At 45.9% G+C, this 27066-nt stretch overlaps 1 protein-coding gene across 1 annotated transcript in view; it reads left to right on the plus strand.

Moving 5' to 3' along the window:
* The window catches only part of VSTM2L (V-set and transmembrane domain containing 2 like), an 86642-nt gene that overhangs the window by 44356 nt on the left and 15220 nt on the right, over positions 1–27066 (plus strand). The window contains exons 2-3 of the mRNA XM_036751112.1: positions 9633–9802; positions 19927–19977. Coding sequence (XP_036607007.1) covers positions 9633–9802; positions 19927–19977 — 221 coding nt within the window. The remainder of the gene's footprint in view (positions 1–9632; positions 9803–19926; positions 19978–27066) is intronic.

Here is a 27066-nt window from a genome sequence, read left to right on the forward strand (position 1 = left end):
AAGGGAGGGCAGATAGGGGGAGGAGATAATCAAAAACAAACACTTTTGAAAAGGGACAGGGTCAAGGGAGAAAATTGAATAAAGGGGATAGGTTAGGAAGGAGCAAAATATAGTCTTTCACAATATGAGTATTGTGGAAGGGTTTTACATAAAGATATGCATGTGGCCTATGTTGAATTGCTTGCCTTCTTAGGGAGGGTGGGTGGGGAGGAAAGAGAGGAGAGAATTTGGAACTCAAAGTTTTAAAAACAGATGTTCAAAAACAAACAAAAAAAAGTTTTTGCATGCAACTAGGAAATAAGACACACAGGCAATGAGGCATAGAAATTTATCTTGCCCTACAAGAAAGTAAGGGAAAAGGGAATGGGAGGCAAGTGGGGTGACAGAAGGGAGGGCTGACTGGGAATGGGGCAACCAGAATATATGCCATCTTGGAGTGGGCGGGAGGGTAGAAATGAGGAGAAAATTTGTAATTCAAACTCTTATGAAAATCAATGCTGAAAACTAAATATATTAAATAAATTAAACAAAACAAGAAAATAAAGACCATTGTGGAACATTTTATAAGATTCTCTGGGTGTTCCTCCTGTCCTAGTGATATTAGAATCATTGAGTGTCAGAAGTGGAAGGAACCTTGGAGACCAATCCTCTCATTTTGGAGGGGAGGAAACTGAGTCTCAGAATGGATGACTCCATCAAAGTTACATAAAATTAGTGATAGAATTGTAGATTAGGTGTCAGATCTACTGACTTTCTGGTCTGCATCTTTGCTGCTATCCTGTGCTTCTAGTCTATACAGAAAGTCCCCAAGTCTTTGTAAAGTCTAAATAGCTTAAAACTACAAGACTTTTGGGACACCTTGTACGTGTAGAATTGTAGGACTTTTACAGTTAAAAGCGACCTTAGAGATCATTCAATGTAACACTCATTTTTCAGATAAGGAAACTGAGACCCAGAGAGGTTGAGTGATTTTCTCAAGGCCACACAGGTTAAATAGGTGGCAGAGGTGACATCTGAGTCCAGGTTTTCTGTCTCCAAATTCAATTTCTTCCCATGACTCCATTTTATCTACTGCACTGGAAATGGAAAAGGAGGTGATGGCTGTGAAGTTGGAAAAGAAAGAAGACAAGAAGTTACTTTGAGGTTTGGAGATCCAGACCCCAAAAGGCATCAGGCACATCCTTTTGCTTATCAGTGGAGCCAGTTTCCTCTTTTAAAGCCCCAAATTAAATGGAGGTTGGGGTTCATCCAAAGAGCAGGCTCCTGTGGCTGACCATTGCAATGGCTCAGCTCTGAGGTTAATTAATACATCGCTCCCCCAATTAAAAGCTGAAAGGAAGAAGATGTTTGATTCAATCAAGTTCCTCTCCGGTTGCTCTGCAGAATCCTAATTTGTGGGAGCAGATTTTAATTGTGTTCCCAGCAATTTAGATACAAACCTGGGGCCTCCGGCTAGAGAACACAATTGTATCCTTCTCAAAAATCTATAATTACATGTGTCTCTTGGGGGAAGACTGCAAGGAATATCACCTAGGAAATTCAGGATGAAGGTTTGTCAGGGGGCAGGGGAATGTCAAAGAAGGGTGGTGATATTTATATTCAGAACTCAGTTCATACGATGAGAGTTGGTATTTAGTGTGTCTTAGACAGGAAATGGAGGTGGGGAAGTGGATTATACTTAGGCCAAAAGTTCTCAGCCCAGAGAAGAAATCCTCACTCAGCTCTTTCTGCCTCCATTTTTTCCATACTGCAGTCCACCCTTCATACTGCTTCCAGAACAATCTTTATTTTGTACAACTCTAATCCTGTCTCTTCTCAAAAATCTTCAGTGGCACCCCAAGTAAGTTTCAAAATCCAGACCAGTATTCCAGACCTTTCATAATCTGGCCCCACCCTATCTTTCCTGCTCTGTCTTCTATTACTCCCCTTTAAGTACTATGCTTTGCTCAATGGAATGCCTGCCTTCGTGATCCTGGGCAAGTCATCTAACCTTATTGGGCCTCTGTTGTCCAACCTCTTTGGGAACACCTTGTATTTATTTATTTGTGGAATATCTGTTGCCTATTCTTTAAAATAAGGGATGTGAACTAGGTGTCTGAGGTTCCTTCCAAGTCTAAATCACAACCCTGGCCTTATCTCTTCCTTCCTCCAAACGTTTTGACTCATGCTGTTCCTTGTGCCAGAAATGCCCTCCCTCCTTCTCTTCACCTCTTGGATTCCTTGTTATTCCTTAAAGCCCAACCTTTATGTCATGTGACCCCTGAACACTCTTCAGTCAATCCAAGTGACTTCCCCAAACACACATTTTCTTTTCTCCTAGTGTTTACTCATACCATTCTTCCCCCTCCCCAGTTCTACCCATCCTTCTGATACCAGGTCAAATGCAATCTTCATGAAGCCTTCACTGATTCTTCTTCCTGCCCTGGAAATGATGTCTTTGTCCTCCAGATCTCCATAGCACTCATTCAATTTGTATCTCTCTTACAGCATTAATCATAGCCTACTCTGTATTACAGTTGTTTCATTTGTTCATTTAACAAATATTTTCTGAGCATCTACTATGTGCTAGCCAGTCTCTGGTTGGCACTGAAAGGGATTTTTAAAAAAGTAAGATATAGTCTCTTCCCTCAGAGAGTTTATAGCTTAATAATATTTTGAGGTGATGGCTTTGGTTAGGTGGCTCAGTGGATAGAGTGCTGGACCTTGAGTCAAGAAGATCTGAGTTCAAATTTGACCTCAGACACTTACTAGCTGTGTGACCCTGGGCAAGTCACTTAACTTCCGCCTTAATCCTCTGGAGAGAGAAATGGCAAGCCACCCCAGTATCTTGGCCAAGAAAACCCCACATGAGATTATGAACTGTCAGTGTTCAGTCAGACATGACTGAGCAACAACAACCTTCGTGTACATGTTTATCTTACTTAAAAACTGTGAAGTCCTAAGGAGATAATCTTTAGGAGACATCTGTTTTCCAGTCACTGTTCTGCCTCTTACTAGCTGTGTGGCTTGGAACAAATCATTTCTCCTTTCAAGGCCTCAGTGTCTTCATCTCTAAAATGAGAGCTTTTGGACCGTGCGATCTCTAAAATCCTTTCAATTCTAATATTTTATGACTAAGAATGGATGCGTGACCAACTTTGGTTGAACCGATTCATGTCCAGGCCTCAGTTTTCTTCTCTGTCAGATGGGAATAAAAATATTTGCCCTATGTACTTGAAGAGTGTAATGAGCTAGGATTTCAGTTCCCATCTCTTCTGATTTCTTATATGTGATCTTGGGCACACTATTAAGCCCCTCCCCCATCAACCCCTGGGCCTCCTCTTTTCTCTTCTGTTAAACAAAAGGGCTGGACCAGATAACATCTTCAGGTCCTTTCTGCTTCTGAAACCTCTGAATGCCTATTAAATAAACCCTCTGAATTCAAGAGATGAATAATAAAGAATTTCACCCCTTCCAGGGTAAAATATTTGCCCTCATTTCCCTCACCTCCCATCCCACCCTGCTGATTCCTTGCAGTGGTGACTGAGACCCAGGGCTCCAAACTTTGGGGGGGGTTCAGGAATCTCTTGGGTAATTGATATGACTTTGTCAGGGCAGGGCTGGAGCCCAGAGACTGGGCATAAGGAAGCTGGTAGTCAGCCTGGCAGGTAATTAGACAAGCAGAGACTGTCTCCAGGGACTGTCAATCAATATCGTTCATTGCCCCAGAATTCACATTTTTTGACAAAAAGAGAGAGGGATGAGGAGGCCTGAGTGAGCCAGATTCCCTCATTAAAAAACCAAACTTAAGCACTTCATTTTATGGACCCTGGGTAGGAGTGATTTTTTTTCCTCCTAAATTATACATTCCCTTCTGCTCCCATTCCCCCTCCCTCCTCTCCCCCTCCCCCACCCCAAATGTGAACTCAGAGACTGCTTCACTACTCCTGGGTGGGCAGGTGTCCAGGAATGGGTTTCACAGGCTTTAGACCTGGAAGAGGCCTTAGAGATCATCTAATACAAAGCCCCTGATTTTACACATAGAGCAACTGAGGCCCAGAGAGAAAAAATGACTTTCGTGGTAGTAGATAGCCAAACTGGGATTTAAACCTAGGTCTCCTGATTCCAAACTCTGGGTTGTTTCCATTACATCACACTTCCCTTGCTCTCCCCAGATAGTTCTCATAGCTAGAGATCCTGGGTCCACAGCTTCCTAACAGGAGCTCCAGGCAAGAGTGGGAAGGAGTCCCTGGGGGCCTGGATTAGCAAAGTCCTCCTCCTTCCCTTCCCCACCCCTCCCCTTTTCCAGGCCTTTTTCTACCGTCTTTTCTATTTCTGTCTCCTGCTCATGCCCCTTCTCTTCCTCATCCTTACCTTCTCCCTCCTTTCCTTTTTCCATTTCCTCCTTCCCTTCCTAACCCTTTCCCTTCCTTTCCTCTTCCTCACCCCATTTCCTTCCTCTTTCAATTCTGTTCTCCCAGAGTTGCCCTTCTTTTTTTATTCCTGTTACCATCGCCTTTGTCCAGGCCCCTAGCACCTCACATCCATCCCTAAGGGAGAGGAAACAATCCTTTCAGGAGGTGCAGGCATGTGGCTTTGTCCCTCCTTTGTTGGCGTCGATCCTACAGTAAACACCAGGACCACCAGTGTTGTGAGCAGGGGGTTCTCTGGGTAAGAAAACAGCGGCGTCTGACATTGGCCGGAGATGGAAATTTGTGTCGACGATTGGCAAGCTAAGTAGGATCCAGGTAATTACAGAATGTGGTTAGGAGCAGGTGTGTGACAAATATTGGCCCAAATGTAAGAAACAGCACTAATTGAATCCATTTATTCCACAAATATTTATTGAACGCTGACTGTAATAATCCCTTACATGTTCACAGTGCTTTGCGCTTTCTTAAGTGCTTTCAAATCTGTTATTTCGTTTGATCCTTTGGACGGCTCAGGGAGACAGAAAGGGAAGGGAAGGGATTATTATCCCATTTTATAGATTACGAGAGTGAGGCCCAGAGGCTAAGTGATTTGTCCAAGGTCACACAGCTAGTAAGCATAAAGACCAAGGTTGATTAATTGCGGGAGAGGAGCGAAAGGAAGGAGAGGAATCTGACAGGTGACAGGTGAATGTGACAGGCTGGGTTAAGTCTCCAAAAGGCAACTGTTAATTGCCTTCACAGCATAGATGACACTCCCGAGGTGACAATGTAAATCTGTTACTTTGAACAGTAAGAGGCAAACCTAAAAGACCCAGAGGCTGTTAGCCTCTGCTGTAGGGTAGCACCGTGAGAGCCTTCCCATTTGGGGGGGCCTGGGGGCCATCTCTGGCTAGGGTACATACCAGGGAGGATCTCCCAAGACCTCGCTAAAGCCCTCTTCTCCCTTTCCTCACTCAGCTGTATTTGTGAATCAATGCAGAGCTGGAAAATGCCTTAGAACAGAGAATTTCAAGGGGTCAGAGGGGCCTGAGAACATAAAATGTCAGAGCAGGAGAGACCTTAGAACATGGAATGTCAGAGCTGGGAGGGACCTTAGAACGTGGAATGTCAGAGCTGGGAGGGACCTTAGAACATGGAATGTCAGAGCTGGGAGGGACCTTGGAACATGGAATGTCAGAGCTGGGAGGGACCTTGGAACATGGAATGTCAGAACTGGGAGGGACCTTGGAACATGGAATGTCAGAACTGGGAGGGACCTTGGAACATGGAATGTCAGAGCTGGGAGGGACCTTGGAACATGGAATGTCAGAGCTGGGAGGGACCTTGGAACATGGAATGTCAGAGCTGGGAGGGACCTTGGAACATGGAATGTCAGAGCTGGGAGGGACCTTGGAACATGGAATGTCAGAACTGGGAGGGACCTTGGAACATGGAATGTCAGAGCTGGGAGGGACCTTGGAACATGGAATGTCAGAGCTGGGAGGGGCCTTACAACAGAGAACACAGCACAGCAGAGCTGGGAGGGACTTTATTTTATGAGGAAATTTGACTATAGACAAATTATTTGATTTTCTTTTCCTTCCCCCCAACCTCCATTTCAAACCACGTGACATTCTTATTTCTGAAAGTTGTACAAATTGTCATGCTTCCATGTTCCTTCCACTCTGATAAGTCATTCTACCTTCTCATATTCCCCCCTTCATTGACAGTGAGACCTCCTGATTTCTCAAGGTCCCTTCCTGCCCCGTGGTCTCATAGTCCCAAACACTAGTGCTATGATTTGGGACCACCTTCTCTAGAGAAGAGAGGGTTAACCCGGAGACTAGGAGCCCTGCTCAGATAAATGGGGAAGTTGAGGTGTCTCTTTTTTTCTTCCTGTGTTTGAAAAGGGCTTTTCCTCTGCCGCCAGCTTCAGTTACTAATCTTAATTAGGTTTTCTTTGTGCTGGAAGGTTATGGAAAGGCAGAAAGCATGAAGAGAAACCAAATACCTCTGTGAGGAAGGATGGAGTATCTCTGATTAATCCTGGGCCCTTTCTGGGGATCGAGTTTCAGGTTTTTACCATTAGCTGCTGTGTGGGTTTGTAAAAAGCTTCTGAGCTAGGCATTGGGAGGCATTATTCGTGCTATGCCTCAATGGTATTTAGAGATGGGAGACCAGAAGGGGACAAAGTCCTAAGAAGGGCATAATACAGCTAGAGAAATTTCTTATGGGTCCCAAATGAAACCAAGCTGGCTGCCTTGAACTGAGTCTTTGCTTAGAAGAACATCTCTCCTAGGAGGCTTCCAGGTAGAACAGTGGACCAGATGTTAGATCCTAGCTCATTCACTTGCCAGCTATGACTTTCGGTGAGTCACTTAACCTTTGTGAAGCTGTTTTCTGGTCTGTGAAATGAGGGGTTTGGCTTCTGGCTCTCACATTCAGTGAGTCTGTGATTTCTTTCCCAAACAATCTAGTCTAAGCAGCATCAGAAGCAGATTTGATGAGGAGAGGGGCTGGGGGTGGGGGTTGAGGGTGGCAGCATAGATTGCCGTACTGCACCTGGGGAGAAGACAGGCCCTTTGTTGTACTCCTGTATGACTTGTGCCTTGGTGGTGGTGGTGGGGGGGGGGGGTGGGGGGGGAAGGGGCCAGGTGGGGGAGTGTTTTTATTTTAGTTTTTGTTTGTTTTCCCAGCCCTGGGAATGGACTGTACTGAACCTTTTGTGCCCCTCAGTCATAGGATACTGAATTTAGAGGCCAGAGTCCAAACTCTTCATTTTACAGATGAGAAAACTGAGGCTTAGAAAGGTTGAATAATTTACCCAGGGTCAAGATTCTGACTCAGACCTTCCTGCCTCCACATCCAGTGCTCTATCTACTGCACCACCTACCTGCCTCAAGGGGAACACACATAGCCTCAATGGCAGACCCGTGTTAACAAGGCACAGGGTTTAGTTGGGAAGGATGGGAGACAGGTAAAGTAAGCAGAGAGAGGCCACATGATGAAGCAGACTAGATGTCAGGACATCTGGGTTCTAGTTATGTTTCTAACACTTGACTGCTAACCCATGTCCAGGAATGATATAGGTACACGTCTTCTCAATATTCCTCCATCCCCCTTTGAGTAACCAGCCTCGAGTAGCTGGCCCCTTACATGCCAAAGGTCCTCTTTCATTCTCTCCTCATAGGCTGCCTGTTATCCTTTCCTGAGGGTCCAGAATTCCCCAGAGGAAGGGGAGAGTCCAATGGTAATGCTTGTCTGAAGTGCCAACATGCTTAGGCACAATTGGCTCAGGTTCTATGCCCGATACTCGGACCCATCTCTCCTCCTTCTCTCTGGTAATCCTCAGCATTATCATCCCTCGTATGTATGCTTCACTTTTTATTTTAATTCAATTCAGCCAACATTTATTAAGCACCATGTAAGGCAATTTCATACCCATTATCTCCTTTTAAAGAATCACAGAAAGTCGAAAATGGAAGAGACTTTCGAGATCAAATCCGCCTCCCTAGTTTGGCAGTGGGAGGAGGCTGGGCCTCAGAGAGGTTAGTCATCTTGCTCCGAATCACGCTGCTAATTGGAAGGCAGGGCCAGTAAAACGTAAGCTGCTTAAAGACAGGAAAGGTTTTGTTTTTGTCTCGGTCTCCACAGTGCCTGGCATAGGGCCTTGAGCAGAGCAAGGGCTTAATCAGTGCTAATTGAATTGGACTGAGCTAAGCCGTGGCCTGGAACTCTGGGTCTTCTAGATCCTTCATCTTGAGCTTTGGGGGGTGGAAATGTAGGTGGGGCAGGTATCATCTCAATTTCATAGGAGGGGAAATTGAGGCTGAGAGGGGTTCATTCCTTTAGCACAAGTATGGTGCACAAGTTCTTGTGCTTCATGCTGTGAGGGAGACAAAGATGAATCAAACAGAAGCCTCACTCTCAGGGTTGCCTCTCCCCTGCTAGACCACAAACAGAAAGAGCTGAATGTAATCGAGGGGCAGTATAACGTGGTAGGAGGATCACCAGCTTTGGAGTCAGAGGGCCTGGGTTTAAAGGCCTACTCCGGCTGCTTACCCGTTTAGCTGTGCGACTTGGGGCAAAACATTTTACTCGTCTGGGCCTCAGTTTCTTCTTTTGTAAAAGGAGGGTTTGGGCTAGACAATCTCTAAGGCCCTTTCTGGCTCTTAATCTTGTAATTAGGGAAGAGTGACTTCCCAGAGGGCTGGTGGGGGCTGATGCAGGGGGAGTCCTGTGGGGGAGGGAGCAGCTGGATGCTGGATGCCACATTTCCTTGGTGACCCACACGTCCCCAGCCATCTTTCCAGGGCGAGATAATCTCTCTGGAGAAGATGAAAAGAATTCTAATTACATCTTTGAACAATATTTGTTTTGAGAGAAGAAAAACAAACCATATGGTGTGGAAGGAGGGTTTGGGGGCTGCATTAAACGGGGATTTGTTTTCCATTTATATATCCAGGCAGGAGGTGATCTGGTTGGGGGTGGGATGGGGATTGTTTTGTGTTGGGGTTGGAGATGAGGACGATGTGGAAAGGAATCATGATACCTACCTCAAGCTGTGCAAGCTCCAGGCCTCCTTTGTTCCCATATTTGTTCAGAAGCAGGAGAGGGCCCTGCAGAGGTTGTGGCCAGTGTGGACTTAGCCACAGGAGTAGTAGGGGTGGTGATGGGGAACAAATAATTGGCTTCTAGGTGCTAATAAAGGGGAGCCTGCCCTGAAGGACACCAGTATTGGCTAAAATCTAACTGTACGGTGAGGCACCTGCTTGAAGGAGGAGGAGCAGGAGGAGGAGGAGGAGAGAGATGCACCCACAGGAGCAGAATGAGAAGAGTTGGGCCCCAGAACCTACTTCTCATCCTAGGGAGACCCTTTGGATTGTTCTTGGCTGTGTCAGCCAGAATCCTGGCTGGCCGCTGTTTCCTGACAGGTGGTTATTTCCTGGACTATTCCATGACAGGCAGTTCTGCTAGGAACTGACTGGGGACTATTTCCTGACGGGCAGCTGCTTTATCTCTGTTGACTATTCTGGACAGGCAGCTGTTTCCTGGGCTCTCCCCTAGCCAGCCATCATTCCTGGACAGGGAACTGAATATTCCCTGACAGGAGAGAATGTTTCTCTACCTAGTCAGTGTTCTTGGACAGAGAACCGTTCCCCGACTGGGGTAACTACTCCCTCGCTGGTGACTGTCTCCTAACAGATGGCTGGTCTCTGATTGATTCCTTTCTCTCTGCAGCCCTGTTCACAGAGACTCCCCATGACATGACTGCCCGGAGTGGTGAGGATGTAGAGATGGCTTGCTCCTTCCGGGGAAGTGGCTCCCCCTCTTACTCCCTGGAGATTCAGTGGTGGTACGTCCGCAATCACAAGGACTGGACAGACAAACAGACATGGGCATCTAACCAGGTAACCTCTTCCAAAGCCCAACAGCATCCTCCCTCTTCTCCTTCCCTGGGGATTTGCTTGGTCCTTCCTGTTGAACTTGGGTCCTTATCCCTTAGACATCAACTTCTACTACTCAGTTGTCATAGGATCATAAGGTGTGGAACTGAAAAGAATCCCAGAGTGTCAAATTCAAGTAGAAGCAAGGTACATAAGGATACCTGTGGGCTGCATTCCTGCCATTTTGGATATGTGTGGTTTCCCTTGAGGCAGGTAGGTGGTGCAGTAGATAGAGCACTGGATGTGGAGGCAGAAAGGTCTGAGTCAGAATCCTGACCCTGGGTAAATTATTCAACCTTTCTAAGCCTCAGTTTCCTCATCTGTAGAAAGAATGGGTTGGACTCAATGGCCTTTAAGGTCCCTTCGAGCTCTAAATTTAGTAACCTATGACCCACACATTAACATTATCCATGTTCTATTATATGTTTTATTTACTTTATTAAATATTTCCCAATTACATTTTAATCTGGTTCCCCACTAGGGAGTATCGCCTGCTGCAATGTGGCCCTCTCCTCACACATTGGACACTTCTGATCTAATCCAACCCTCTTATTTTACCACTGATGAACCTGAGGCTAAAGAAGGGAGAAAGGACTTGCTTGAGGTAACACAGGTAGTAAGTAGCAGATTTGAACCCAGGTTCTGTTTCCAAATCCATTGTCTTTCCACATTTCTCTTTTGTGGAGGTCTGACTTCCAAAGGGGCTGAGCTGGGAGGTACCTGAAGGGTTCTCTCTGACCACCTTCCTGGGGGTCAGTCCCTCTGCTCTGTGATCCCAATAATCTTCCACTTTAGAATCAGGAACATTGGGGGAGCCATCACCAGCCTAGTGGTTCAGGGGCAAATTCAGTAGGTGTTTACTGAGCAGCTTTGGGGGAAAGAAGAGAAAGAGAAGACATAGTCCCTTCTAGCAAGGAACTCAGTGTCTTCTGGGAGTGACAAAGTATGAAACAAGTACAGGATAACAGAAAACCAAGCACTAAATATAAGCAGCTGCCAAAATGCCTGAAAGTATTCTGGTACTCAGAAAGCAGAGGGAACAGTGTGGTCTGTGTTATCCAGAAAGGCTTCTTGGAGGAGGTGGGATGAACTGGACCCGGAGGGATGGGAAGGCATTGCAGGCCAGGAGAGGAACGTGATCCAAGGCATGGACGGAGGAGAGAGCCTGGGGTATTCAGAGGACAGTGACTGCTTGTCTAGAACAGAACAGTTATGAAAAACTTTGATAAATTCATTCAATAAATACTAACTGCCTCCTGTGTATACTTTGCCCTAGCAAAGTTGGACAAGGCAGGGCCTAGGTTCTATGATTTTATGGTATAGAGATCCCCCACATGAGGAAACATTCCTTACCCAGGCAAGTCTGCCTTTTCTCTTCAACTGAGTTGCCAAAGGTACTGGAAGTCAAACCACTTGCCTAGAGTTATACCACCAGTGTGTGTCAGGGGCAAGACTTGAACCCAGGACCACCCAGCTTCGGGGGTTGACTTGCTTCTTAGTCTCATAGTGGGAAAAACCCTACAAACAAAGATAATTAATTTACAATAATATGTGGATAAGGGCAATAGGGAGTTACAGAACAAAGGGCTATATGAAGACCAAGGGAGAAGGAGATGAGGGAGGCTTTGTCAACAGATAATTACAACCTCATGAAACTTAGGTGAAAACTAGATTTATTATAAGAGAAATGAACATGCATTTGGAACCCAACAAGTTCACAACCCATACAGAAGTTTGCATATTTATGATAGCATAACAAAGGGAGGAGGAGAAAACACCAATCTCTACCTAAAGGGCCTTGGCATGGGATGGGGAAAGGCCCAGTAAAGGTGGGAAAAGGACAGAGCCCTTCCTGAAGGGGATGAGCAAGGCAACAGCAAAAGCAGCATTCTTTTCCCTTGGGAGCTGCTAGACCATGAAGATATGATGGTCAGCTTATCTTCGAAGGTCCCAGCTACACAAGCGATTTCTCAGTCTAGTGCAGACTGACTGGTGCCTGTCTTGACTCCCAAGACACAGCTTGGGATGCAAACAACGCATTATGTCAGCTGGGTGGGGGGGCTTCATCTTTGACATGTTCAGGGCCTCCTGCATACTCCTGGTCCTGTTTTTCTGGAAAATATGGCAACTCAAAAGGACAAATTCAGGGGACCCCTTAACATTCCTAAAGAGCTTCCTGGCAGAGATGGCCTTTAAAATGGGCTTTAAACAAATAGGTTAGAATGCAAAAGTGAAGAGAGAACAGCATAAGAAAAGACACAAAATTGGGAAGAATACAGGGCATGTTCAGGGGACAGAGATTCATCCAGATTGGTTGAATAATATTAGCAGCTAACATTTATATAGCCCTTTAAGGTTTGTAAAGCACTTTATATTTATCATCGCATTTGATCCCCACAAAAACCTCTGAGGTAGGCGCTATTTTTATCCCCATTTTATATATGAGGAAACAGACTGAGAGAAAAGGGACTTGCCTCAGTAGTAAGTATAGAAGCAGGATTCAAACATCAGGTCTTCCAGCTGGGTGTGATGGCCCATGCCTGGGATTCCTGCCACTCTGGAGGTTGAGGCTGGTGGCTCCCTTGAGCTCTGGAGTTCTAAACTGCAGTGGCCTAAGCCAATCACATGTCTGCACTAAGTTAAGCATTGATATGGTAACTCCCCCCAGCCCCCCAAGGAAAGGTGGGCTGGGAGGGGCATTACTAGGCTGCCTAAGAATGGGGAACTCACTGAGGTTGGAAACAGCAGGTGAAAGTTTCTGTGCTGATCAGAGTGGGATTGGGCCTGGGTCAATCTGTAAAAAACAAAACAAAACCCTAAAACAAAGCATTTGGTCTTCCTGACTTCAAATCTTGTATTCTATTCACTGTGTCATCTAGCTGCCTAAAGGAAGGAAACAGGTACTTATTAAGTGCCTGCTATGTGCCAGGTACTGTGCTTTACAAATGTTATCTCATTTGATTCTCACAACAACCCTGTTTTTAATTATTATATTTATTTACTTATTATTATTATTATTAGGTGTTTTTATTATCCCCATTTTACAACTCAGGAAATTGAGGCAAACTGAAGTTAAGTGAATTGCCCAAGGTCACACAGCCAGTGCCTGAGGATGGACTTGAACTCATCTTCCTAACTCCAGACCCAGTGCTCTAGCTACTCTGCCCCCTAGCTGTCTCCAGTTACTTACCCTATGGTTACTTATAGGGAAGAGAGTGTGGAAGGGAGTCCTAAAAGAGAAGGCCAGAAAGGAAGATTTGTGATCTCATCCTTGTGGGGATGCCCTCCATTGATTCAGATGGAAAGCCCTCCATGCCTTCTCATGCTTCTTGCCAGTAAAATCCATAATAAAGAATCCATCCAGCACACTTGTGTCCTTCCCCAGGTGCTTACAGTAGCTCCGGGCTATGAGGGTAGTACCTGAATTGTCAATGAAACAGATGCTTAATAGACATTGATTTAGCGTTCCATGATGGGGATACAGCCAAAGAGAGGACGTAGACCCTGTTCTCAGGGAACTTACAATCTGATGGGTGGGGGGAGGAGGGTAAGAGCATAAATGCTATGAAATGGGAGAGTGGAAGAAGTGAAGGAAAAGTCCAGGCCTGGTGCCCAGAGCTGCCATCTTTCCTCTTAGTGATCATAGGAGACAGAACCAGAGATTGTTTAGTACAGGGGATGGCAAACAATGGTCTGTGGCCATATCCGGCCCACCACTACATTTTATAAGAGCCATTCTTAGCTCGTGGGCCATTACAAAAGTGAGTAGTGGAAATGACTTTCTTAAGGTGATGCAGGGAGTAGATAGTAGAGGTTCAGATCATATGTATTCTGGATAGTGCTGTGAGGAAAGTGTTTTGTTGGGTATAAAATGTGACTTACGATTGGTATTTTGCTGGGGAGCTACGGTGGGAGAAGTGGGTTTATAGATGAGAGCTGATAGACCAGGGGTAGGGAACCTGTGGCCTCAAGGCCACGTGTGTCCCTTTAGGTCCTCGAGTGCAGCCCTTTGACTGAATCCAAACTTCACAGAACAAATCCCCTTAATAAAAGGATTTGTTTTGTAAAACTTGGACTCAGTCAAAAGGCCATACCGAAGGACCTAGAAGGCCACATGTGTCCTCAAGGTTGCAGGTTCCCCAGTTGGGAGCGATATCTTTGTGTTCTGAGGCATTCATTTCCCTTCTTTCGGGACTGCAGGTATGTTTGGAGAATCCAGCTCCTTTTCCCACCTCTGGGACTCCCCACACCACGACCCCAAACTGGGGCTTGGGAACAGGGCAGGGAATTGGTTGTTGGTGCCTACACTAGAAGCCTGACTTTGAGATTCCACTGGCTTTGAAGGTCAGGGAATGAGGAATGGAAGGAAACCACTTGGCCAACTTTGCCTAGACATTATCTTCTTTCAGCTCTTGGCCCCGGAGGTCAGGTCTTTAGTTCACCCTCAAGACAAGAGGCAGCTGAGAGTAACGTAAGCTGCTAGTGGGATCAAGGTGGCTTAGTGGATAGAGTGTAAGACTTGGAGTCAGGAAGACTTGAGTTCAAATCCTGCCTCAGACACTTAACTAGCTGTGTGTCCCTGGACAAGTCACTTAACCTCTCTATGCCTCAGTTTGCCTATCTGTAAAATGGGGATCAAAATAACACAGGGTTAGAGTGTGGATCGAAAGACTCAACATATGTAAAATGCTTTGCCAGCCTTATAAATCCTGGCTATTCTTATTATTAGTGTAGGAACAGCAGTCCTAGACTTGGGGTAGAAGGACCCCAAGCCTAGGGAAGGGTGAGGAATAATAACCCACATTTCTTTAATACTCTAAGGTCTAAAGGGAGTTTTCCTGGTAACTGGAAGCACCAGTGTTATAACCCTCATTTGTATTTGAGGAAACTCACGAGGCTCAGAGATGTTAGCTGACTTACCTGTGATCACGAGGCTAGTAAGAATCAGAGCTAGGATTCAAAATAGGGGAGGCCTCTTCTAAATTTTTCACATCACACGGTTGCTCTCCTGATATCTAAGAGTAAAGCAACTTCCTCCCCACCTCGACTCTTTCAATTTTCCCTCTTTTAACTGTTTCCCATCTATCTTATGTATAGCTTTCTTTGTTTATAGTTGTCTGAATGTTGTCTCCCCCATTAGATTGTAAGCGCCTTGAGGGCAGGGACCGTCTTTTGCCAATTTTTGTATCCCCAGTGCTTAGCGCAGTGCCTGGCACACGGTAGGTGCTTAAAGAACATTTGTCAAACTGAATTGAACTCTTCCAGAGCCAATCAACTCCATTGATTGAGGGAAGTCATTTGTGAGATAGAAAAAAGCTAGCTTGGTATGTTGGTCTTGAGATTCAGACCCAGGGATTACCTGCGTGGGACAGTAGAAAGAGTACTAGATTTGGAATCGGGGGACCTGGGTTCAAAGCCTCTGTGAGTTTGAGCAAGTTGTTTAAACTTCTTCATTTGAGCAAATGATGGCTCTAAATCTGCAAGCCTATGAGAAGTCACTGTGGTCCGTCTCTGTAATTCTTCCATGTTTCCTGCCCACCTCTACCCTACTGGATGCTGATTTGGGAGTGTTTTCAACTAGGTCTCTTTCTTTACTCTCCTTATCCCTAACACTGACATCTTCTCACAGGGAATTTTGATAACATCAGCAACAGGATTTGGTGCCCTACCCATATGTCCCTCTAAGTAATCCAGGGCTTATCTTCCCTGTTATCCCCTCCACCATCTTCTTCCTTCCCCCCTTTCCCTTGACCCTGTCCCTCTTTGCTCTGAGCCTGCCCCCCCCCCCCCCGTGTTGGATACAGAGCCAAGGTTTCTCCCTTCTTTTCTGTTTCTGCTCACGTAGCAATAAGGCCTCTGCAACAGTAAGCAGGAAGCTTTGGTATCTTCATGCAGATTTATTTTTTTGATGTTAGTTGACCATACATGGAGAGATGGTTGTGCATGGGCTGGAGGAATGGTGTCAATGCCAACCTCCCCCTATGAAACTCTGGAGTAACAAAAGTGGAGGGGATTCCCCAAGGTGGCCTTGGATCTCTACATTTCTGAGGAGCATGGTGTCATGGAAGGAGACCTGAATATTAAGCCAGAGGTTCCTAATTCAAATCCCAGCTCTGCTACTTATTATCTCGATGACCTTGGACAAGTCACTCCCCTTCTGCGGGTCTCTGTTTCCTCCTTTGTAAAATGAAGGGGTGGGATTAGGCAACCTCTAGGGCCCCTTCCAGTTCCAAATCCCATAATCCTATAATAATAATAATAATTAGTAACAGTAATCCCTCATGTTTGTACAGTACTTTCAGCTACTCAAAGTGCTTTCCCATGAATTATCTCTCTTGATCCTTGCAATAGCTCTGTAAGCCTGGCGGTGCAGATGCTACCTCTCCTCCCCTACACTCCCACCCTGCCTCCCTCCAGCGTTGCAGGCAGAGAGAACGAGGCTCAAGTGATTGGTCTAAGGGGATCCCTCGAATTCCTAGTCCAATAGACCTTAGAGGAGTTACAAAAATAACTAAGATATGGTCCTTGCCTTTTAGGAGGTTTTAGTCTCATGGTGGAAGAGAGGTAAGGTTGTAGGCAAGTTTCTTAAGCTCATACAACATAGATTTAATGCTAGAGAGGATCTCAGAGGTCATCCAAGCCCAGGTCTCTCATTTTATACAGATGAGGAAACTGAGGCACAAAAGTAGTAACTAGCTGAGCTTGTATTTGAACCCAGGTCTTCTGACCTCTAGTCCAGAACTTGTGCTCCTACACTACCTTCCCTCTCTCTGCGCCTGTTTCCTCATCTGTAAAATCCAGGTAATGATGTTTGTACTACTTACCTCCCAGGATGGTTGTGCTATGGAAATGTATGCCATTAAGCTGATAATGGAATACAAATTAGAATATAAATTCGTAAGAGGAACATAAATGGCCATGCCATCTGAGGTGGGAGGAATCGCCTCCAGCTGAGGGAATCAGGGGAAGCTTCATGGAGGGGATGGCATTCAAGCTAGACATCTCCAAAAGCCCATTGCCTACTAGCTAGTTGCTGTATGTGCTTTTTCCTGGAGTTTGCTGGGCTGAGCCAGCCCCCAAGGCTGAGGAGAGTCAGAGTGAGTGTCTCACCCTGGCTCCCTCCCCCATCTAGCTATCTACCAGCTCATCCTCCTGTCTGAGGCACAGTGCCCACCCAACCTGACCTTTGTATTCAGATATAGACACATTCCTACTCAGATCGGTGCACAGACACGCACAAATACATGCACAGACAGAAATATGTACTTATGTTCAAAAGAGCCATAATTACATCTAGATGGGGCAGGAGGTATGGCATAGTAGAAAGAATGCTGACTAGGCAGTCAGAAGACTTGGGTTCAAATCCTACCTCTAGCGCTTATTAGCTGTGTGAACTTGGGCAAATTCCTGAGTCAGAGTCCCTGAGCCTCGGTTTCCATCTGTAAAGTGAGAGAGTTAGTCTAGAAGGTCTCTCAGGTTTCTAGCAACTTTAGGTCTAGGAGTCTAAGATCCTCCATTATAGGCACAGTTATACTCAACTGGGTATAGCACACACACACACACACACACACACACACACACACACACACACAGAGATATATTTATGTTCCAAACAGCCATGATCTTATCTGGGTGAGGAAGCAATGTGGTACCGTGGAAAGGACGTTGGCTCTGGAGAGGACTTGGCTTCAAATCCCTGCTGTGTTGCCCATCACCCATGTTCCCTTGGGCAAGCCATTTGAATTCTCTTGATCTCAGTTTACCAATTTTTAATGTGAGGCAGTTGGGCTGGATGGACTCTGAGGTCCTTTTCATCCCTAGATCTATGATCCTGTCATCATCCATTGGCAGGGCACCAACACCCACACCTTAGTGTTGACAGTTTCATAAATTACTGTGGCCCAAAATATCCATCCTTGGGGGCCAGCCCTCTGGTGGTGAGCCTCTCTACACTCAGATGGACTAGTTCTGTGATATCACGCACATACTGACACATAGACACACGCACACACACATGCACACAAACACCCTCTCTGTCATCAGTGCCATACTCAGCCTTTCCAGCTGGGTGGAACCTGCCAGCTGCTGGCAGAGCTTCCAAGAACCCAGGGTCACCTCCACGCCACAGTGAAGCCCCCACTGGCAGGGAACTGGCGTGGAAGATAAATCTATATGCTCACAGAAGAATGTGCAGTTTCACACACATACAATAAAAGCGGCAGCATCCATTCCCACAGCACTTGATATTTTCAGATTGTTGTCTTTGCCACCACCCTCCAAGGAAGGTACCGAAAGAATGATTTTCCCTGTTTTGTAGATGAGGAAGCAGAGACCCAGAGAGACTGACTGATCGACTTTGGGCATCGGATTGAGAGATGGAAAGGAACTCAAATATCACTTAGTCTAGGGGGTTCCTCACCTTTCTTTGGTGTCCTGGACCCCTTTGGAGGTCTAGTGAATCAGCCTCTGGACCCTATCTCATAATGATGTATTTAAATGCATAAAATAAAATACATAGAAGTAAAAAGAAAACCCATATATGAAATACAGTTATCAAATTATTCTAAAGAAAAATCTCAAAAAAAAATTTCATGGACTCCAGGTGATGAATCCTTGCTTTAGTTGGACTCCCTCATTTGACAGAGGAGGAATTGGGACCCAGACAACTGGGCCCAAAGTCGTACCGTGTGAGGGTCAGAGCTGACATTGAAACACTATCCAGTACCCTTTCTAATATACTGTCCTGCATTTGATTCACATTACACATGAATGCAAATATATTTGTATGGGCATATGCTGACATAAACAGATATATTCATGTGCATATACATACACAAGATTCTGTTATTTTAAAATTGGAAGGGACCTTAGATATTGCTTACCTCTCCTCTCTGTCTTCCTTCCCCCCACCTCTGTCCCATTTTATAGATAAGGAAGCTAAAATCCATCCAGTTAAAATTACTTGCCCAAGGTTACAGAGGTACACACATATACAGGGTGTTCCTAAAGTCTGGACACATAGGAAGAATGCATATTTTCAAGAAATGAAATGAATGAAATTTTTATTTAATTGGAATATCAACAAATAACATCTTTAATATGATTTCCATCATTTATGATGCAAAGGTTGGTGCATTTTGCAAGATTCATGTGAACTCAATGCAGTAACTCCACATTGCCGTCAATTGCCTATGTGTCCAGACTTTAGGAACACCCTGTTTTATGCGCGCGCGCGCGCGTGCGCGCACACACACACACGCACACACACATGCACACACCTCTACCATGCTTACCATGCCATCCACCCTCTACCAGATTTATCAGATGTTGGCAAAGGGGAGTGAAGAAATCTGGGACATTCAGGATGCACCACAGTTATCTTCAGGGTGCCTCAGAGTTTTGGTTCCCCAGTCTGGAAAATCTGACCCCTAGCCCCACCCCATAGTGATGCCTCTACAGCAGGGCATTCCTATTTTTCCAGCATCATTTTCTGCTACCCCTACTCTGTTCCTCCCATGTCTTCTCTGTCCTCCATTTCATTCCTTTGTTCCTTATGCTAGAAACGGCCTCTCTCATTGTCTCTATCTTTTGTTTGGATTCTTTCCTACCCATCCTTTGAAGCCTCACTCAGGGCCGTCTCCATGAAGCACACACACACACACACACACACACACACGCGCACATACCTACCTTGGTAGTCCCTTGATTCCCCCTTAAATCTCACTTGACCCTTTCCCCTGCATCTCTCTAATACACTCATGCACTATTTATTGTAGTCTAGTGTTCTAGAATGCATCCTCCCCCCACCCCACTTCTAGACTGGGAGCTTCACGAGGGCAGGCACCGTGTCTTATCACAGCTTTCTCTCTCAGCTCCCATTCCAGCCCTCTAGAGGCAGACAGCAGGCTCCTAATAAATGTTTGCTGAGTGAACGGATGATTGAATGAATGAATAAATGAATATTTTTCTCAGAAGCTCATAGTGCAAATTGAAATATGTGCCTTAATACGACAGGTGTCGCTTCTCCCTCCCTGTCTCCCCCTCCCACCTTCCAGCCAAACTAATGTTTTCTCTCTCTCTTTCCTTAGCTAAAGGCATCTCAGCAGGAGGAAGCTGGAAAGGAGGCCACGAAAATAAGCGTGAGTTTTGATCCTGCTTTGCACTCGGGCTCTTGCGTTGGACACAGCTGTAAACTTTGCTTTCCTTGACTCAGCAGGGAGCTTGGGGGAGGAGGAGCCGCAGAAGAAAAAATTGGACCGTTGTGATTTTTAAAGGCTGGAGATTTTTCAAGCCCGTTGAATGACAACAACAAATAATAGGGGGAAGGAGAAGGAGGAGGAGCTGGGGGAGAAAATCCATTCTCCATGTAAGGCCAAGGTTGTTCGAGGTCTGATGTTTTTCACTGGGCTTTCCAGTGGCATTTTTTATTTGGGGGAATGAGGAATCTAATGGAACAGAATCACTGCTATTTTTTTTTTCTGTGACAATTGTGCACAAAGCTTCTTGAACTGACCAGGTGATCTGGTTGGTGGTGGGTAGCCTTTTTTTTTTGGCCAGGAAAGAATAAGGAGTCAGCATTACCGAATCCTAGACTGTCAGAGTTAGAAAGGGCTTTGGAACATGGAATATCAGAGCTGGAAAGGGACCTTAGAACATAGAATGCCAGGCCTAGGAGGGCCCTTAGAACATGGAATGTCAGAGTTGGAAGGGATCATAGAATATAAAATGTCAGAGCTGGGAATGATCATCAAATCTAGTATGCTGGGCCTGGGAGGGCCCTTAGAACTTATGATGTTAGAGCTGTAAGGGATGATTGAATATAGAATAGCAGGGTTGGAAGGGTCCTTAGAACATGGAATGTCAGAACTGGAAGGGAATCATACATTATGGAATAGTAGGTCCAGGAGGACCCTTAGAACATGGGATGTCAGAGCTGGAAGGGATCATAGAATCTAGATCTCCAGGACTTAGGAGGGTAGTGCACCGAATGCCATTGTTGGAAGGGACCTTAGAAGCTGTAATGTAATCTAATGTCTTCATCTTACATATGAGAACGCAAAGGCCCAGAGAGGGGGAAGTAGCTTGTCTGAGGTTACACAGTGGGTTAGTGGTATCAGAACTAGAGGCCAGGTTTTCAGACTCCCAGTGTAGGGTTGATTCCATGAACATAATGGCATTCATTCAACAAATGTTCATCTGTGCTTCGAACTCTGGGAAATGCAGAGAAGTTTAGACCATGATCTCTTTGTTATAGTTTATGGAGGTTCTCAAACTTGTTTGACCTACTGCACCTTTTAAAAATATTACTCAGTGCCCTGCTGGATATCTTACAAACTAGGGAAGAAGTCTCAGATTAAGTGTGCAATTGCACCCAAGGCTATGACCGCCCCCCAGGATCGTGCCAGTGCCCCCCAGGGGGCAGCATCACCCACTTTGGGAACCTAGTTGAGGAGAAAGGATACTTTGGTATAGGTCACAGGCGTCTAAAAATTTGGATGGCAATAGAAGAATATTGTGAGGTAGTGATACCAATGATAATCTTCGTCATCGTCATCATAAATGGTAACAACCCATCTCCATGGCTGTTTAAGGCTTACAAAATGCTTTCCTCACAACAGTCCTATGATGTTGGTAGGGTGATTTCACCCCCATTTTGCATATGGGGAAACTGAGACTCCAAGAGGGGAACTGACTTGGCCAGCATCACCCAGGTAGGAAGGGTTGGGGCTGGGCCTCTTGGTTCCAGCAGCAATGTTTTTGTCCCTCTGCAGGATTTGCAACACAGAAATCCAAAGCCTCTCTTCTGCCCAGTCTTTGGCCTTTATTGCCTTCAAAACGCTGGAACCATCCAGAGTGTCATTTGACCTTCTCTGAAGTAACATTTGGAAACCAGAAACGTTTTCAGCTCAGCGAGCGAGTGCCTTCCTTTCCCCCTCCCCAAGGAGTGCCTTGTAGTTCCTGAATGACCCATTTGCTGCCTGAGCACAGATCGCTTAAGCCCAAGCAGGTGGCAGTATTCTTTTTGTAAAAAACTGAGGCTCCCTCTTTTGATTCCGTTTGGGCTTTAAGGAAGAGGGAGTGCAGGCCAAGGAGAGACTAATCTAATTGACTTAGCGGATTAGAATTCCAAGGCTGCTTAGCCCCACGTGAGGGGAATGTGAAGACGCTAATTAGTTAAATATAATAAATGTGCTTAGCACTGATTGCTCCTGCCTGCCGCTTCTGCCCACCCCTCTATTTGTCCCCTTTCATCCTGGGCTCCCCCGAGATATTGACATGTGCTTAAGCTTTTCTTTTGCATCCTTCTGCAGGATTGGGGTCTTTAGGAAAGTCCCCAATATTAGCTAGATAAATGCACACATCTTGGAGAGAAAGCAGAGCGTGATGGAAGAAACCCCTGTGTTGGGAGTGCTAGTTCTGACTCTGCCATTAACTCTCGATCAACAAGCAAGCATTTAGTAAGCCCTATGTGCCCAGCACTGTGTTCAGTAGTGGGGATTCAAAGGTGAAAGGGAACCAGTCTCTGCCCTCAAGGAACTTACATTCTCTTAGAGAAGCTAATTCGTTATTATTGTTGGTATGTCAGACTCTTCATGAGTCCAACTGGGATTTTCTTGGCAAAGATCCTGGAGAGATTCGCCATTTCCTTCTCCAGCTTATTTTACAGATGACGAAGCTGAGGTAAACAGGGCTAAGTGACTTGCCCAGAGTCACACAGCTAGTAAGTGTCTGAGGTCAGATTTGAACTCAGAGGGGCAGTGAGTAGAGCACCGGCCCTGGAGTCAGGAGGACCTGAGTTCAAATCTGGTCTCAGACACTTGACACATGTACTAGATGTATGACCTTGGGCAAGTCACTTAACCCCAATTGCCCTGCCAAAAACAAACAAAAACTCAGGTCTTTCTGACTCTAGACCTGGTTCTTTATCCACTGCATCACCTACTTGCCCAGAGAAAAGCTAATAATAATGTTTTAATGGACCCTGGATCAAGTATTTTCCCATCGCTGGGAAGCAATTCTCCCACCTCTACAATGAAGGGTTTTGACTTGATCCTTAGGGTTCCTTCTATCTCTGAGAGTCTATATTCATTGATTTGACATACATAATGTACCTGAGCGAGTACTGGCCTTAGAGTCAGGAAGACCTCGGTTTGAGTCTTGCCTCCAACACATACTGCATGTAGGAACCTTGGCAAAGTCCCTTAACCTATCAGTGCTCTGGCCCGTTCACAAAGACTAAACTTCAGGAGGTCACTAAATCAACGAAAGCATGGGTTTGGTCCATATCTTTGTCCCTGTCATGTAAGGCTGGCCCCTGGTGAGAGGCTGACCCCAACTGAATGACAGGTTCTAGGCAATACAGAAGCTTCTAGGTGGTGCAGTGGAGAAGAACATGGATCCTAGAATCAGGAAGTCCTGAGTTCAAATTCAGCCTGAGACACTCACTAGCTGTGTGACCCTGGACAAGTCATTTAGCCTCTATTTGACTTGTAAAATGAGGATAATAATAGCACCCACCTCCCAGGGTCGTTATGAGGATTAAATGAGATAATTATCTATAAAGTACTTTGCTAACCTTAAAGTGTTATTTGAATGCTAGCTATTGTTACTTTCCCCCCCTAGAAATCCATGTGTAAATGGGTTGTTTGGAACTCAGAACACAGAGAACAAGCTTCCCCGTAGAAATGGTGTCCTCACCCGTGGTGGCTGGCTTCCCCAGCCAGCCTGCCAAAGCTCATTTCCTCCGTCATGGCAGCTGAAGTACTTTGTTCTTTCACCGACACCCAGCCCCGCCCGCCCCCCCCCCCCTTGTGTAAGTAAGATGATTTCTACAGGATCCCGCTTTCCAAGTTCTACCTGGAGAGACCAGGTACACACTGTCTGCTTGGCAGGACTCTGCCACCTCCACCTTCCTTTGCCACCTGTTTGTGCCTACAGCTCATTCCTAAGCGAAGGGACTCAGGGCGGGACGATAAAAGGGAACGCTAGATTTGGAGTCAGAGAATCTGGGTTCAAATTCACTGCTTGTGTGACACTGGGAAAGTTGTTTAACCCCTCTGGGTCTCTTAACCCCTCTGTGTCTGCAAAATGAGGTTTGGACTAGATGACCCCTTGAAAATCCCTTCCAGGTCTAAATCCATGATTCTATAATTAAAATGTTCCTAAGTCTGCTGCTTACACATAAAGAAATATACATGCACATGCACTGTATTGGTCCAGGTGTGGGCTGCCCCCAATGCAGGCTGCATCCCTGAAATGAAATCACTTTGAAAATGAAATCTTTGAAAGGAAAACATATAGGTATCCATTATAAAATAACACTGGTTAGAATCAGTTCAATTCAGTCCAACAGGGATTTATTGTGCACCTACTATGTGCTACTCAGTGCTAGGCACCGGAGATTCGAAGACAAACACTGACAGTGCTTGCCCTCAAGGAGCTTACGTTGAAATTCCCATTTTTGGACCAACCCACACATGCACATGTATGCACATGCACAGACCTGAACCCTGGGGTGTAATGTGATTGGGGCACACTGAGTGTGGTCCGCCCTACCCCCAGTTCAGGAGAGCGGTAGAGCCAGGGAGGGGCAACATGAGCTGGAGAACAGAGAGGAGAGGGAATTGCTGTGGGCAGAGAGAGGACTGGAACACTTAGGGTGGGAGGGAGGGGGGCCAGACGGCTCCACCCAGCCAGCCACATGCCCAGGCCCAGCTTTCCCAGATGCTGACATTGCCACGGAAGAAATCTAGCTCCGTGTCGACTCGTGCATGCGTAGACATTGTGTTTACATAGACATACGCATGGCTGTTGTTACTGTATACTGTAATGAATTTAGAGTCAGCAGACTTGGAGTTTGAATCCTGGCTCTGCTACTTTCTCCCTACGTAACCCTTGGTAAATCATTTTTCCTTAGTGGGCCTCAGTTCCCTCATTTGTAAAATGAAGGGTTTTGACTAGGTGATTGGTATCTAAGGACACTTCCAGCTCTCAGTCCTACGGTCCTAAGTTACCTGCCATAACAGAAGTAGCAGTTCTGAGCCGAGAGCCCTCAGGACTGACTGACCAGAGGGCCTTGCAGAGAGCGGGGCTTCGGTCACTGTTCATGGACTTACATTGGATCTGATGAGCTTACACAGTGGTGGAGGAATGCTTGGTAAAATCAGCAGACCAGCCTTTTGATTTCAGTTCTAGTTGAGACAGGAAAAAAATGCAGACAAGTCTTCGAGGCTCAGCCCTTGTGTCCTGGTCAACTGGGCTACCTCTCTACTCCAGGTCTCAGCGGGGGCTAGAGCTGCCCCACATAGCTGTGAGTACATGACTTCCATAAACTCGCCGCAGCAGTACATCTCCTGCCCATTTCCCCAGCGTCACCATCAATAATTAAGAGGTAGCTGCGTTTGTCAAAGAAAATGCACAAAGAAGGTCTGTGACTCTGAGGCCCTGCCTGCACAGCCCTGAGCCTGGCTGCCTACATCTATGCCACCATTGTGGGGAGGGAGGGGGTCCCATTGGATATGAGAGGCTGTGGCGGGAGGGGGTAGCGGGAGGATGATGGTGCTCATCATCACTAAATATCGAAGCTATCAGAGATCATCAAACCCAATCCCATCATTTTATAGCCAGGGGTGAGACCCAGAGAGATTGTGACTTTCCCAAGGTTAATCAGTAAATAATAGAGCTTGAACTCAGACTCAGCCCTTCTAACTATAAATACAGTGCTTATCATGTACACACACACGCATTCATACTACATGCATACATGTATATATGTAGTATATGTGTATATATTTACATGCATACATAACATGCTTTTTTATCTGCCCATGGCACAAAGATGTCAGAGGGAGAATCCATAATCGCGAATATTGTCCTTGCCCATGTCCAGAACAATATTATAAATCATAGAGCCATAGAACGTTAGTGCTGGGAGTTACCTTTGAGAGAATTCAGTCCATTTTATAGAGGAGGAGCCTAAGCTGTAGAGAGAAGAATGATTTATGTAACGTCACGAAGCTAGGAAATGGCAGCTGGGACTTGAGCCCCAAGTCCCCTCACTCCAAGTCCAGGATTCTTTCCATTATATTGAGTTTCCTTCCCTATATCCCAATTTTCAGTCATTTTTAGTTGTGTCCAACTTTTTGTGACCCCATTTGGGGGTTTTCTTGGCAAAGATACTGGAGTGGTTTGCCATTTCCTTCTCCAGCTCATTTTACAGATGAGGAAACTGAGGCAAACAGCATTAAGTGACTTGTCAAGGGTCACACAACTAATAAGTGTCTGAGGCTGGATTTGAACTCAGATCTTCCTGACTCCAGGGTTGGCACTCTATTCAGCATACCCTGATAGGGCTTTCTAATTCTTAAAGACTTCCCTCACTGTTATCTCCTCAGATCCCACATCCCTGCCTTGAAGGAGACTGGGCAGGGATCCTTAATTTCAGTTTGCAGAAACTGAGGAAGCTGATGCAAGCTGGTCTTAGTGAGGCCGTCTTCTGATGCCTCTCCATGGCCAGAAGGTAGCCCTGGCCTGTTTAAGGTTATGATGGCAGAGGGAAACTTCAGGCAGGTCCTCTCAAGCTGGAAAGACTCTGACCTTGGTTCCCTTTTGGAATTGTTTCGCTAGAACCTAGTACAGTGCCTGACACGGAATAGGCCCCTAATAAAAACTTGCTGATTGATTGAGTTGGAGTCCTGAGGGTGGGCTCTCTGTTATCTGAATACTAGCCCATCACCTGAAGGGTGGTCCCTAGGAGATGGATTTTTTTCATCCCAGACACTCTTCAAATCGTCGGCCAAGGGAGCAGGAGGGCTGTCACGTATGTTGGTGGAGGAAGCGCCCAAACAGTTGATCATGGGAATATAAACTTAGAACTAGAAGACACCTCAGAAGTTATCCAGTCCAACCCAAACATTTGACAGATGAGAAAACCGAGGCCTAGAGAGGTTTAGACATTAGAGAGGTTAAAAGATTTATCCTGAGCATGAAGTGGAAGCTAGAAGTGTACTCTGGGCAGAGGGAACAGCATGGACAGAGGTGTGGAGGTAGGAAAACACTGGGTACGTACAGGAAACAAGAAGTCCTGTTTGGCTGGGTCAGGGAGTCTGTGGCAAGTTGGAGGAAATTATGGACGGGTTTCATTAATAGGCTAAGGAGTTTGGACTTTGGCCTCTGGGCAGTGGAGAGTCACTGAAGGATTTTTAAGTAAGAGAGTGATGTGGTCCAAG

The sequence above is a fragment of the Trichosurus vulpecula genome, chromosome 3 (assembly GCF_011100635.1).
Source record: "Trichosurus vulpecula isolate mTriVul1 chromosome 3, mTriVul1.pri, whole genome shotgun sequence".
Lineage (NCBI taxonomy): Eukaryota > Metazoa > Chordata > Mammalia > Diprotodontia > Phalangeridae > Trichosurus > Trichosurus vulpecula.